Source organism: Drosophila subpulchrella, unplaced genomic scaffold (assembly GCF_014743375.2).
Source record: "Drosophila subpulchrella strain 33 F10 #4 breed RU33 unplaced genomic scaffold, RU_Dsub_v1.1 Primary Assembly Seq27, whole genome shotgun sequence".
In the NCBI taxonomy this organism is placed as follows: Eukaryota; Metazoa; Arthropoda; class Insecta; order Diptera; family Drosophilidae; genus Drosophila; species Drosophila subpulchrella.
In genome coordinates, this window is record NW_023665559.1 from 860,238 (window position 1) to 875,851 (window position 15,614).

A 15,614-nucleotide genomic window follows, 5' to 3' on the forward strand; every position below is an offset into this window, starting at 1 on the left:
GAATCCTGTTTTACTTTAAAGAAATACTTACCAAAGGAAAAAAGTTTAATAAATATTAAGTAAATATTTTATTATTTCCCTGACCGTTTCTTTGACAGCTGTATGTTAGAGTCGTCCGATTTGTATTAAATATAATTCGAAATTCTTAAAAATACACAAAATGTTATTTCCAATAGTATAAAATAATATATCAAAAAACACCGAAGCTATAATTTGTTTCATATTATTTTCCCACCAATTTTCCGATCGTTCCTATAGCAGCTATATGATGTAGTCGTCAGATTTTGATAAAACTTAATTCGAAATTCAAAACTATTTAAAAAATTTTATTTCCAAGCTTAGGAGGTTATATGTTAAAAAACACCAAAGATATAATTTTTTTACATTTTACAGACGAACAAACGGACATGGCTAGATCGACTCTAGTCATGCTGATCAAGAATATATTTACTTTATGGGGTCGGAAACGTCTCCTTCACTGCGTTGCAAACTTCTGACTGAAATCATTATACCCTCTGCAAGGGTATAAAAAGATAGTATCGCTCACGAATCGTCCTCCTTATTTTTTTCTTTTCGTTGTTTTTTTGAGCCTGTTGGGGTCGTCCTTATCTTGAATGATGATCCTGATTGGGGTCGTCCGTCCTTTTTTTTTGTTTTTAGATTTTATCTTGAAATCTTCCTTCTTTTCCAATATTTGGCGAGGGATTGCCCTTCAGCCTGTTTTCTTAGAATGTCTTTTTGTTGATGATTTTGAAGATTTTTTTAAAATTTTTTATTATAAACATTTGTTTAATTAAATTGTATTTGACAATGGGTATTTATTTCGATGAAATTTTTTTGTAACTTTTTGATTTTTATATTGTCCGAGCAGTGAATTTATGTTACGATCACTATTTTGTAATTTGAGATTTTAAGGGGATTATTTCATTAATTATTTTCCACCTTAGTTTTTTTTGATCAACACAAACTTTTTATTTTTTTGCCGGTTGTATAGTTTAAGGGGATTATTGCATTTATTAATTTCCACCTTATCAACACAGGCTTTATTTATTCGTCGGTTGAATCGGGTGTTTGGCCGTGATTTAATTAAAAAAATTTATTTTTATTTTTTAATCACTTATTCACTATTACAGTTCTTCAATAGGTCGAACTTATTTTATTCACTGCTCGTTTACTTTTTTGCGATTTGTTCTACTGCTCGATTACGATCTCTCGGACCGCTTTGGGGATCTTTTTGTTCACGCTAGCGGACTCGGGGCTCGCTTTGGGGATCTTTTGTTTACGCTAGCGGACTCAGGGCTCGCTTGGGACTCCGATGCTTACAATATCGGTTTGGTTGTTTACAGCATCCGATTGATTCGATCTGCGTGAAATTGATCTGGGTGGGAATGATTTGGAGGCCTGGTTGAAAGAAATAGCTGACCACGGATTTATCTCGGGTCTGTCAGAGTTATTTGGAAATTAGCTCTCGGCTCAAAGTTGTTTATAAATTGGGTAAGAGCCCCTAAATAATGTGTCATATAACTTGCATATTATCCGTATTGAGTCGGTACAAAAAAAATGTCTTCTTTTTGCCCTTCGTAGCTTGAACAGGGATCAAAACGTAAGGCTATCAGAGTACATTACTATTGCTTAATTTACCTACACTTGTATATCGTAGAACAATGCTTGGTATTCTCCCTGATATCTCTTGGTCTTCTCCTACTGACTCACTTGTCGCTATACCTCTATCCGCCCATGATTTTGTAGATGGTCTTCTAGAATTATCGTTACAGCAAGTAAGCTTTATACGGAATTCATTAAATAGACAACTAGATCTCGTGTTTGTTTCAGACCCGTCTGAAGTCACGGTATCTAGAATTGACGCTCTTGTTGTACCTGAAGACCGATATCATCCAACAATGGAAATGACAATCTGCCTCCCATGCGTTGATATCCTCTCTCCTTTAGTTCCTCAAACTAAAATGAGATGTTTTCGAAAATGTGACTATAAAAAACTTAACGATATGATTTCTCAATATAATTGGACAGACTTGTACAATTGTATGGATATTGAAAGTGCCACTGAACTATTCTATATAGTGTTAAATACTTTTTTTAATGAATGCGTTCCTGATAGGCTTCCTTCAAAGCTAAACAGGCCTCCTTGGTTTACCAATGCGCTGCAAAGACTTAAAAACCTTAAAACAAACACCTATAAAAAGTATAAAAAATCGGGTAAGCCATCTGATTTTTCGAAATATGTGGTGGCTCGATCGGACTTTAATGTTCTCAATAGTCATTGCTATTCTATGTATTTAAGTCGATGTAAATTCGAATTTTCAAATGATCCGAAGCAGTTTTATAACTTTGTTAATGCCAAGCGTAAGTCGTCGGCATTGCCTTCATCTGTACGTTTTAACTCAATGGAGGCATCGACGGATTCTGAAATTGCTGATTTATTTGCCGAGTTTTTCCAAACTACTTATAGTTCGGTTGCTTGGTCAAATTCTAACTACCCTAATCCCTTAAATAGGGCAAACTGTATTTTTACCCCTGAAATTACGGAAAGTTCTCTCATAAGAGACTTAGCAACAACAACGCCAACTTATTCTCCAGGTCCAGATGGACTCCCCGGGTGTGTGCTTAAGTTTTGTGCGTCAACCATATGTAAACCGATTCTTAAACTTTTTAATTTGTCTATTTCATCATCAGTTTTTCCTACTATCTGGAAGGACTCTTTTATCATTCCACTTCACAAAAAGGGTGCGAAGGCGGATGCCCAGAATTATAGAGGTATTTCCAAATTGTCGGCAATTCCTAAAGCATTTGAACGTATTATTACTTCTCATTTGCAACATTTATGTTCCTCGCTAATATCACCGTGTCAGCATGGTTTTGTTAAGCGAAGATCGACCACCACCAACCTTCTTGAATTGTCATCTATTGTAATAAATGGATTTAAGAAAAAAATGCAGACTGACGTTATATATACAGATTTTAGTAAGGCCTTTGACTCTGTCAACCATTCTCTTCTATTATTCAAATTAAATCAGCTTGGGTTTCCATGTAAGCTATTAACTTGGATTTCAAGTTATTTGAATGGTAGGACTCAGAGGGTTATATTCAAGAACGCTGTTTCAAAATTGATCTACGTGACATCTGGAGTGCCTCAGGGTAGTCATTTGGGTCCTTTACTGTTTTCTTTGTTTATTAACGATCTTCCCTCTACCATAAAACATTCTCGTGTACTAATGTATGCTGATGATGTTAAGCTTTGTTTATCATATAACGATATAGCGTCGGGTTCCAACTTACAGTCAGATATTGATTGTTTTCAGGGATGGTGTGAGTATAACCTTTTAAATTTGAACTGCCTTAAATGCAACGTTATGACTTTTTATAGGGGTACTCCTACTTTTGTTAGTTACTCTCTTCAAAATACGTCACTCGACCGTATATATTCCGTTAATGACTTAGGCGTTCTTCTGGACCCAAAACTTAAATTTGACTGCCACATAATGTCCACTGTCAACAAGGCCATGAGTGTTCTTGGGTTTATAAAGCGTTGGTCAAAAGAATTTGATGACCCTTATACAACCAAATTATTATTTACCTCCCTTGTCCGTCCTATTTTGGAATATTGTTCTTCGGTTTGGAGTCCACAATATCAAGTGCACATTGACCGTATTGAGTCGGTACAAAAAAAATTTCTTCTTTTTGCCCTTCGTAGTTTGAACTGGGATCAAAACGTAAGGCTACCTTCCTATCAGAGTAGATTACTATTGCTTAATTTACCTACACTTGTAAATCGTAGAACAATGCTTGGTACTATTTTTATGTTAAATCTTATAAGAGGTGATATTGATTCTGTAGAACTTGTAAACCGCCTAACTTTCAATGTTCCTGTTAGACTAACACGAAATTATTATCCCCTAAATTTGCCACGATGTACATCAAATTTTTGTCTGCACGAGCCCTTTCGCGTTCTATGTAATAATTATAACAATCTTTACCATTTAATTTGCACATCATCTTCTATCCCGGTACTAAAAACTAATATTTTAACTCATTTGCTTCAATCTTAGTTGCTTCTTTTATTTTCATTTGTGTCCCGTCTCTATTTGTTTTTTTGTATCTTCCTCGCGAACTCGCATTTTTGCCCAAATTTATAGAAGGGCCCCGCGCGTAACAAGCACGTGCTTGGTGTCGTTGGGCCACTTCTTTGTACTGCTCGTAGTGCATCAACGTCCATCATATATTATTTTTATGCAAAATCTTAAAAGAGGTGATATTGATTCTGTAGTACTTGTAAACCGCCTAACTTTCAATGTTCCTTTTAGACTAACACAAAATTATTATCCCCTAAATTTGTCACGATGTACATCACATTTTTGTCTGCACGAGCACTTTCGCGTTCTATGTAATAATTATAAAACCTTTATAATTTAATTTGCACTTCAACTTCTATCCCGGTATTAAAAACTAATATTTTAACTCATTTGCTTCATTCTTAGTTGCTTCTTTTATTTTCATTTGTGTCCCGTCTCTATTTGTTTTTTGTATCTTCCTCGCGAGCTCGCATTTTTTGCCCAAATTGATAAAAGGGCCCCGCGCGTAACAAGCACGTGCTTGGTGTCGTTGGGCCACTTGTTGGTCTGCTCGTAGTGCATCAACGTCCATCATATATATACAGCAGGATGATGGATTTCACATTTTTAAAGGTTTCCGTTCCGCTCCAGCCCATTGGTAAGCAGAAAAAAAGTAATAGACATGATAAGACAATTTGGATTGCCTACATATTTCATAACCCTCTCTTCTGCTGAATCTAAATGGGGCGAACTCTTAGTTCCCCTTAATTGGATAGCAGAGTCATATGTGAGAAGGAGACGACAGCGCTATCTACCTCGGAAAAGCTAGATTAATAAAGAGTTAAATGGACAATCAGTACAGTCAAATGAAGAATATGACGAACAAATGGACTTTGAGCCAGATGAAGAAAATACCATCGTAGAACAAAGTTGTCCATTGCTAGATGGGACTGGTAATGTCAAAAAACGTAAGCATGCCCTAATTCTAGATGTGTTCGATTCAGCTTGAAATCTTCTCTATCAGATTATATTAGAGAGCACGTAATGACATTCTTACCGTGGAGAAAGGAAGAGACGCAACAAAGAGCAATATGATATGTTTGACGACATGTAATTAGAGTTCTTTAAGATCTGCAAAATGTTGATAGAGAAGAAGATGGGCCCCATTTAAATACGATGCATTCCAAGTTAATAGATATCATATTAGTTATTATGCTTGCATATTTAGATCAAAGACTTCGTCAAATTTTTAAAAGTCAGGATATAATTTGTGGCGCCAAATCAATAATAGTTATTGGAGATCTGAAGGAGCTTACCAATCCCTATAATATACTTTCCAGAAGAAACCTTTGGAATATTTGTAGGTTTTGGAAGCTTACGGCTTACGGTTGCTTTGGCTTAGAACAATATGTCTGAGGCCAACATTACAGATACAGACGTAGAGCTTTTCAAGGCAAGAGATCTTCCAGTAACTGATGTTCCTGACGATGCAATTCACTTTTTCTGTTCTAATACTGGGGTAAACCATTAAAACTCCCTAAAGCTTGCCCAAATTATGACGGAAGAATTTGTGTCACCTGCAGTAGATACAGCTAAATCAGCCAATATGTCTGAAAGAAATCGACAAGCAACTTTAGGCAAAACATGAAGACCTCTAAAACCCAGGGTCTTCCATATATCGTACAACTCAAGACAACTGGTAAATAGATGGTAACCGTCAATATTGATTCAAATGATGGACTGGTAAATGGGTCAATAGGTCAAATAATGCGAATAGAAAGTTGCATGGTTAATGTTTCCTTTTAAGTTACTATACTGAATAATATTTTCAGATGCCACTGTCGGGGCCATCGCTAGGTCAAAAGTTCGAGAAAATTTTCATCCAGACTGGACTCCAATTAATAAAACAGCCCGAGGATTTCAATGTGTTAACTCTTGACATTTTTCATTTGATCGAAAGCAATTTCCTGTTCCTGCTGACGCTATCATTATCCATAAAAGTCAAGGAGCGACCTACAACATAGTTGCAGTGCATCTTAAAAGAGGCAATATCGTAAGTTGCAGCAGAGAAACTAGCGCATCTCGTCCTTTCCTTTTAAGAGTCTTTGTCCCTCCAACTAGATTTGGAGCAACAAATGTCTAGGAAAAGCTTGAAAGGCTTTGTCTGCGCAGTATGAATTTTTGGTCAATGAAAATGATATCTCCTTTTATTACCACAACGTTAAATCTCTTCGTGATTTTTTTAAGTATCAATGAAGCTAGCAAAAATCCTTACAAATTAAAAATTGTGTAATCAACATTGACTATTTTTCATAACTGCAAGGGTACATAAGCTTCGGTTTGCCGAAGTTAACTTCCTTTCTTGTTTTGTACCTTAAGCCTAGTACTAACATCGACGAAAACCGCGAGCTAACCATAGAAGTGAGAGAGGCAAATACGCGGCTAAAGCCTAGTACTCACATCGACGAAAGCCGCGAGCTAACCATAGGAGTGAGCGAGAGGCAAACAGGCGACTAAAGCTTTTCGTCGGGTCTGTTTTTCAGCGCGGTACTCAGATGAGCTAAGGAAATACCAGAAAAAATATCAGATTTCGGGAGTGAATTTTCGATGAAAGCCGTTAGCCGCGGCCCAAAGAATAAGAAATTTAATCGTTGCCGGTTTTCGTGCAGAAGCGGTGGGGAATTTAAATATTTTAAATGGAAGAAAAGCCCCAAAAACGGTTAAAGGAGGTCAGTGCAGATGAAAAAGGACGCCTAATCCAAGCTGTTGCCCATTATTGTGGGACTTGACCGACAGGAAGCAATACCACAACAGGGGCAATTCCGCAAAATAGTTGAAGTGCTGGAGGAGATCCTCTAGAGAATCCCAGTGGGAAGGAACATGCCGAGTGGGACTTCGCTCTCTACATGGACATCCTGCCGGGCGTGTCCTCGCAAAGTAAGTAAGATCTGGCCAAAATAATTTGGTTGCGTTGTACTAATAGAAGGATCTTTTTAGCAGAACCACCAGTAATATGATCTCCGAAGTCCTCTCCATTAGGACTCCGTACACCATAACCACCAGCTACTTGGCAGCTTAAGCGGAGCTGGAGGACGCGGTGGCTTCTATAAGGAGGAGGAAAATAGGGCGCCCGCTAAGGAACAGTTGGAGAAGCCATGGCCAGCCACTGGCAGGATGCTGGGCGACTTCCTGCAGCATCAGCGGATCAACCCCGATCCCAATCCGGCTCCCACTTCCTCAAGGACCAATATGCCCATTGGGACTCGGAGCTGGACTGCGGTGGCGCGGGAAAGATGGCGAAGCATTGGTGGGACGTTAAGGAAGCTTTAAACTACTTATTTACATAAATAAAAACATTCGTTGAACATTCCATTTATTTTTATTTTACTTTCTTTGTGTACCAGCAGACTCCTCCTTTTTAAACTTCTCCAATTGATTTGTTTGTAAGACCATGCTACATGCATTGCGGGTGAACTTTGAAAACTTCGGTCACACTACAAAGAATAAGAATTTTCTATTAGTGAAACTCTTAGCCGATCTGAGTACTAGGCTTTAGTGTCGAATTGACTGAGGTATTTATAATTTGTTTTCCTGTTCGTTTTCTTTCCTAATAAATATAGTATTAACTTCTTAAATTTTCAATTTAAAAAATTTATGGTATTACAAGCTATATATAAAAGTTTAAATTTTTAAATTATATATTTAAAAGATATATATATATATATATATATATATTGAAAAGGATTGTCAGTTTGGATAGACACCTAATGATGTATTTATTTACTGTCGGCTCTGCAATACTGGACTTGCTGGCAGGGAAATCATATGTTAAACTTAGGGAACTGTATATGTCGAAACAGCTTTTACCAACAGCCTTAATAGCCTATGCACACAGCCGCTTAAAAGTCGCTTTTCAACTTTAAGCGGATTCCTGTTCACACAGAGAATCGTTGAAGCGAACAGCTGATCGGCATATACAAACCGAAACGTCGTCTTCAAATTCAGATGCTATGAAAATAAAATGGATTTTAACGCAAAAGTAAACATAATTTCAGCAATAGCCAGGGGAATGTTTTCTGCGGCGAATGATTTCTCCATTGCGGCTGAAAAATTGGCCAAGGAAGAGAGTTCAGGCAAGTGTTGTAGAAATGGAATCCCAGCTATTGAGAGCCAACAATGTGCTCGGAAAAGTAACGACCCTGGAATTTCAGCAAGTTAGATCGGCATGGCCCTTGTAAGTATTCAAAACACCTTCCTCGCGTACGTAAATTTGATTGTATTGTGTTTTCAAGCAACGATTTGGCCAATTCTCTCTTTAAAGAAAATGTTCGGTTAAGCAGAAATGCTTTTAATGTGTTGGTGCAATCGTTGCCTGGTCTTGCGAAGGACACAAACTGGAGATTGTCTATTCCTTTAGAAAAAAGGATAGCAATATCTCTTTTTACGATGGGCTCATCTGCTGAGTTCCGAATAGTTGAAAGGCTGTTTGGTGTTTCACCATCAACAATTTGCGGAATACTGCATGAATTTTGCAATGAGGCTTGGCGGAAGTTGGCACCAAAGTACCTTCCTGCAGCCTTCTTAGCCCAGGAGAATGTTGAGAATAACGTGGCAGGTTTCCATGCTCTTGGATTTCCTCACCGCTTTGGAGCCATAGGTATATTCAATTGTATAAAAACCCGCACTGAAATATCTACATATATTATGTATATTAAAGTACAGATAGATGCCATATAGAAATAAGTCCTCCCAAAAATTACGCTGTCGATTTTTATAACTACATGGAATTGTACTCTGTAATTCTTTTGGCTTTAGTAGACCATAGGTGAGTAACAAACTGATTGTTTTATAAGATAAACCTAATTTGTATTTTCATTGTATTGGCAGATACCAGTTTAGATATGTATGGAGATGTTGGTGCTCCAGGCAGGTGTAACGATTCTCAAGTGTACGAGCCATCCGATCTAAAGGCACTCATTAATGGATCGAACATCTTTGAATCTAATGCCAAAGAATCGGACCCGCGGGATATCGGAAACATGTCGATCATGCTGCTCGTCTCCTCTATCACGCGCGCATATTTTGAGAGATTTCACCATCAACGATGGAAATGTACTTGGCCTGCGAACAATCAGTAATGTGAGCCGACGCCAAGGATATGAATAGACAAAGTATGGGTCCAAACCTGTGGGATTAAACTTTAGCTATTTTTTTGCTCATAAAGAAGTTTCCACCACCACCGAAATAAACTTAAAAAAACCTATGCCAATGGCTATGAACCTTATAGTTATGATAGTAATGAATTATGCCAAGTGGCTTAAAGGTGTAATAAAAAATGAATTAAAAAAGTAAGGGACATTGTTTGATTGCATCATCTAAGATTGTCCTTGTGGACCATCCTCCCCTTAATGAGGACCGTGGTCCGAAGGTCCGCTTCTACAGCTCTTTCCTCACATAAGGGTGTGAGTTTATTCCCTAGCCTTCTGTTGGATTTTACCAATACTTTTTCACCAACGTCGAAGACCCTATTCTGCCGAGACGCATTTACCCTATTTCTGAGCTTTTCTTGTGCGTTTTTATTCTATCTTGTACCTCATACTGCGGATTGTCTGATTGCGTCTGAAGCACATCAGCCGGCTTCTTGTCGATAACCGAATGGATAGACTTATTGTACCTGGCAGTGGCCAGTAAAATAAGCTCAACAGTGTCGCTGATGCCTTTGTCGATTTTAAGGCATCTGGCGAGTTCTGCCAGAGTGCTGTGAAAGCGTTCCACCTGGCCGTTCGATACACTGTGTAAGGGTGGTGCATTTGCGATATTAACCCCAAAGTGGTTAGTCAACATGGCTGAAATTGTATGTGAATTCAATGACGGTTCATTGTCACAATAGATCGTTTTGGCACTTGAGAAATAGTTCATTAACTGTAACAGTGCAGGTTTGAGGTCCTCAATCGTTCTAGAGGGGATAGGCTGCACGACTGCGAACTTTGAGAACTTATCGATGCAAGTTAGGAAGTATTTCCTGTCCGTTGAGAAGATATCAAAGTGTAACATCTCCCCTGCACAGGAAGGGATCGGTGACTCGCCGATTTCCTGTTTCTTTGGATGCCTGTCATATTTGGCCCTCGCGCAGGTCTTGCGGTTTTGAACGATTTCATTGGCTAGTTTAGCCATTTTGGGAAAATAAAACTCGGAGAGTACTTGTTTGACATTTTCTTGTGCCGATCTGTGTGCCCTATTATGGCAGCGAAAATATCCGTTACACGGTTTTTGCAGTGCCAGAATTTGGTAGCTGGGAATTGCCGAACCAAATCATCCTGTATCATCGCTAGCGTGTGCAGATCGCAATGAATGGCGTTTACGCCTTTAGCAACAATAATATCCGCGAGCTCATCCAGTAATGACTCTTTGCAGGAAAAGTTGACCGCGTGTCGCCTCTTGTTTCCAAAGAGTACGAAGCTGCGTTTTAACGGAAGCCGTGCCTCTTCTAGAGTTATTTGATTCTGAAAACAGTTCAATGGCTTATCCGTTGTTTCTATTGTGTGGGTCAGGGAGAGTTCGCTGTGTATACTGGCAGTGCACGATTCAGCCTCTTGTTCCCTTATAACATTTAGTTGCTGTCGAGAAAGTGCATCGGCAACAAGATTTTCTTTACCGAGTTTGTAATGAATACGCGAGTTACATATAACCCCACTTCACTTCCCACATATGTCCAAAACCCAATTTCTTCTTTACCACCTCTTAATAATAAAGTACAAGAATTGCTTAACTCATTAAATGCTAAATAAACAATATATTAAAGTAATACAGCAAACAGGAAATGCACAGGTTAACGATCTGGCACATGCCAACCAAAATAAGTTCTAAGAATATATAAAATCCAAATAAGCAAAATAACACAGTAAACAGGAAATGCATAGTTCATCCATCGTTATTAAATTCAGGCTAACTAGAGGCCAACGATCTTACACATGTCGACCAGAATAATTCGTAAGAAAACCTAATAAGCACTTCTGTAAACCTAAATTAAGTTTTCTTTAAAACATTATCAATAAAGAATATTCAGTTGATTTTTGCCCACCAAACCCGCTTGACGTGTTTTACTTACAAATAATTTATTTTTTTAAAAACTTCGCAACTCCTTAAACAAAATTGGCGCAGTCGGTAGGATCCTTTTTAATTAAAGAGGGTCCAGTGATTATTCAAATCGAACTTAACGTGAAGAAAAAAAAAAAAAAACAAAATTTTTGTGATAAATAAAAAATACAAAAAGTCAGCGAACAGAAGCGAACTAAAAATCAGTCCGCTAAGTGAACGTGGTGCAGTGCATAGAAAAGTGCATTAATCAAAGCAGCGCAACAGCATTAAATCCAACTAAAAATCAGTGGATTAATGCCTGTAGAGATCGAACTAAAATCGACTTAGACAGCGCTAAGAAGGAAATCAACTCAACCTGGATATAAGAAGGCAGCGAAGGATCGCTTCATACGACAATAGCAGGATGGCTCACGATAACGGCCAGATGCCCCAAGCGGATCTTTTGGAACAATTGGCCATAAGGGAAAGACAGCTGGAGCAACTGCAACAAGCGTATGTACAGCTCCAAGGAAATGGAAACAACCCAGCCCAACAAGAGCGGTTGTTCAAAAACATCAATCGTTTGGCAACCTTTACGGGAACCGGGGAAATCTCCATCAACTCCTTCTTCAGTAGCGTGGAGTACCTGTTACAGACGGTAGAGGACCCACAACTCAAGAGAGAAGTCACAAGGACAATATTCTACAGGACAATTCAGGGTCAAGCAAAGGATGCAGTAATAAATATCCCGGAGCCGGACAACTGGGACCTGATAAAAGCCACCTTGAAGTTAAGGTACAGACCAGACACGGAGCCGCACCAAATCTACAAGAGGATATGTGACCTGAGAGTGAATTCGGTGAGCGAGCTTGCAGTAGAAATTCAAAATATAAAATATAAAAATGATGAATTAACTGTGTACCATATGAATGATAATTTTATAGATTTAAGTAATGTCGAAAGTTTATTAGTTAACACAGCCAAAGAAATGACACAAGGCACTTTACTAGACAAGATCTACGAAGTCAGAGATTTAAGCACTATATTAAAGATAATGATGCAACGCAGATATGAGAATAGTTGCATTAGGTATCAGTATAGGAAAGGTAGACCTAATCAAAACAATTACAGGAACAACAACCAGAATACCAATCAACAATATAATCAGCAAAACAATACAATGCAAAATGCACATCAAAATAAGAATACCAATCAACAATATAATCAGCAAAACAATACAATGCAAAATGTACATCGAAATTATCAGAGCAACAATTCAGGACAAGTTAGACAGAACAATACCCCTCAGAATTTTAGAGGCAATAACTCCGGACAAAGTAGACGATATCAAAATAATCAGTGGAATCAACAAGCAGGATCACATCAGTCTAGGCAAAATAGGCCAGCGAATGTGGTACCTATGGAGGTAGATAACATAGAAGCCAATGAACACCAAAACAATACCCACCAAAGCAGATACGAAAATGACAACTACAACAGTGACCATAACTCGAACAGTAAACACGGTAATAATCAAATGGAAAACTATCCACAGGCAGAATTCAATAATACGGTTTTTTTACGAAGCCGCCTCGGATGGGTTACCACTAATAGAACTTAACATAGACAAACAGAAATACGTGGCCTTAATAGACACAGGAGCCACCTTGAGTTTAGTTAGCGACCAGATTAACGGTTACAGAAAAATGAGACTAAATACGCCCATACCATACACTACAATTAACAGCAAAGACGTAATAGCGTACGAAATTCATACCACAGCCCCAAAAGAATTTAACTTACCAAATAACGCAAGAGTACGATGGAAATTAGCCCCGCTTAAGGGAAGAAAATACAATTTTATCATAGGGATAGACCTCCTAAATTTTTTGAATGCATTTATAAACATTGAGAGGAAGGTTTTAATTTTAAATCAAAAAGAAAACGTAATTATAAACAATCCATATCAATACGAAGAAGTTTCTGTATTAGAAAGTAGCAGTAAAAACTTAGAGAATTTGAAACTCGACCACTTAAATGAAGAAGAATTCAGAGAAATTAAAGTCATTGTACAACGAATTAGCAAACTTTTTTTTAAGGAGGGAGACATACTAACTAGTACGACAGAAATTGAACACGAAATACGGACCAATACAGAGGAACAGTTAAACTCAAAACTTTATAGATACCCACCACAACACGAGGAAGAAGTTAGGAAACAAATAAAAGAAATGGAAGAACAGGGTATAATTAGAAAGAGTAATTCAAGATACTCTAGTCCACTTATAGTAATCCCGAAGAAGATCGACAACTCAGGAAAGAAAAAGTTTAGGATAGTAATAGACTACAGGAAGTTAAATGAAATAACCATAGACGACAAATTTCCGATTCCGAACATTAATTCTATTTTGGATAAACTAGGAAGAGCTCAATACTTCACTACAATAGATTTAGCCAAAGGCTACCATCAGATCTTAGTCCGAGAATCAGACAGGAAAAAAACGGCATTCGTAATGCCACATGGACTATATGAGTTTATAAGAATGCCATTTGGGTTGAAAAATGCCCCTGCCACATTCCAAAGACTTATGAATGAAATACTTAGGGATCACATTAATAAAAAATGCGTCGTGTATCTAGACGATATACTTATTTTCAGCACCTCATTAAAAGAACATATTCAAGCTATTAACGAAATATTCCAAATATTAGAAAAGAAAAATTTAAAAATACAGATTGACAAGTGTAACTTCATGAAAAAGGAAACTGAATTTCTAGGACATATCCTTACAAAAGAGGGCATTAAGCCAAATCCAAATAAGATCGCAATCATAGAAAAATTACTGTTACCACGAACAGAGAAGCAAATAAAAAGCTTCTTAGGTATAACAGGTTATTACAGAAAATTTATAAAAGATTATGCTAAAGTAGCACAGCCAATAACCAAGTATTTGAAAAAAAATGTTAAAATAAATCTAAAAGACCCCACCTATGTCGAAGCATTTGAAAAATTAAAACATTTAATCAGTTCTCACCCAATTTTAAGATATCCCAATTTTGAAAAAAAATTTACATTAACTACAGATGCATCAAATTATGCAATTGGATCTGTCCTATCTCAAGACGGTTATCCAATCTGCTTTGCATCAAGAACGCTAAACAATCATGAAAAAAATTACTCAGCAACAGACAAAGAATTCCTAGCAATACTATGGAGCGTCAATTATTTCAGACCATACCTTTACGGGAATAAATTCAAAATATTAACTGACCACCAGCCAATAAAATTCTTACACTCAAAACATAAAGGTAAAGATTTTTCACCCAGACACCCAGAGATAGATTACTTGAAAGGAAAAGAGAACAGAGTGGCAGATTTTCTTAGCAGGCTGGAAGACAGCGACCTCACGAACAAAACCAAAAACGAAAGAGACAATGAATACAAAGATAATATTTCAGACATAAACATGATAGCAAACATTGAAGATAATCTCTCAACATCAACAGTACACTCAGCCGAAGAAAATTTACACAATCATTTTTATATAAAAGAGGAAATAGTTAACAAATATAAAACACAAATAATTATTACAGACAGTAAAACAGACGAGTATAAAACAATACATGGAAAATCAATAATATTTATAGCAAAACATGACTTTCCAACAATGGGAGATATTTTCAGGAAATATATACACAAAGGAAAAGTCGGAATCTATGCACAAGTATGCACTTAGGAATTCAGGAAACATATAACCAATTGAAAAACAAGATTTACTTTCCAAAATTGTTAGAGTTGGTGCAAATGGTTATAAATCAATGCGATTTTTGCAAAGAAATAAAATATGATAGAAATCCTATTAAAAATAAATTCAGTAAAACGGAAACTCCATCAGATAAAAATCAGATAATACACTTGGATACATATGTAATAAAAAATACACATTTTTTAACGACCATAGATAAATTTTCAAAGTTTGCAGCAGTATACCCAATAAATGATAGAAATCATATCACTATAGTAGAACAATTGGAGGAACATTTTACGAAAATAGGCAAGCCAGGTAAAATAATAGCTGATAACGAATTTGATTCATTCAGGATTAAAGAACTACTAAGACAAGAAGGGATAGAATTACACTTAACAAAACCGAATAGTCACACTGGCAATTCAGATGTAGAAAGACTACACAACTCACTAGCAGAAAAGTTTAGAATAACATATAAAACGGAAGCGTCGAATATGTCAGTAAAACAAATTATGCAGAGAGCAGTGAGAAATTACAATGAAAGATATCACTCCACAATCAAATGTACCCCCAGCGAAGCCCACAACAATAAGATAGAATTAACAAAAATAAAAGAAAATATAGACAGCGCTAAACAAAAAATGTTAGAAAAGCACAACGGCAACAGGGAGCATTATGAAGAAAAACGAGAAGAGGGTTTTATAAAGAACTACAAGGC

At 37.1% G+C, this 15,614-nt stretch overlaps 1 protein-coding gene across 3 annotated transcripts; it reads left to right on the forward strand.

Moving 5' to 3' along the window:
* Nucleotides 1-8,139: 8,139 nt before the first annotated feature.
* Nucleotides 8,140-9,406, forward strand: LOC119559632. 3 transcript variants are annotated; one of them, XM_037872674.1, is made up of 4 exons: nt 8,140-8,304; nt 8,392-8,727; nt 8,793-8,895; nt 8,958-9,406. In XM_037872674.1, the coding sequence occupies exons 2-4, from the start codon at nt 8,517-8,519 to the stop codon at nt 9,004-9,006; spliced, it is 363 nt and encodes a 120-aa protein (XP_037728602.1). In that variant the 5' UTR covers nt 8,140-8,304; nt 8,392-8,516; the 3' UTR covers nt 9,007-9,406. The 3 variants fall into 3 exon arrangements, with proteins under 3 accessions (XP_037728602.1, XP_037728600.1, XP_037728601.1); XM_037872672.1 differs by having other exon boundaries at nt 8,141-8,304; nt 8,363-8,727; XM_037872673.1 differs by lacking the exon at nt 8,140-8,304 and having other exon boundaries at nt 8,313-8,727.
* The last annotated feature ends 6,208 nt before the right edge of the window (nt 9,407-15,614 follow it).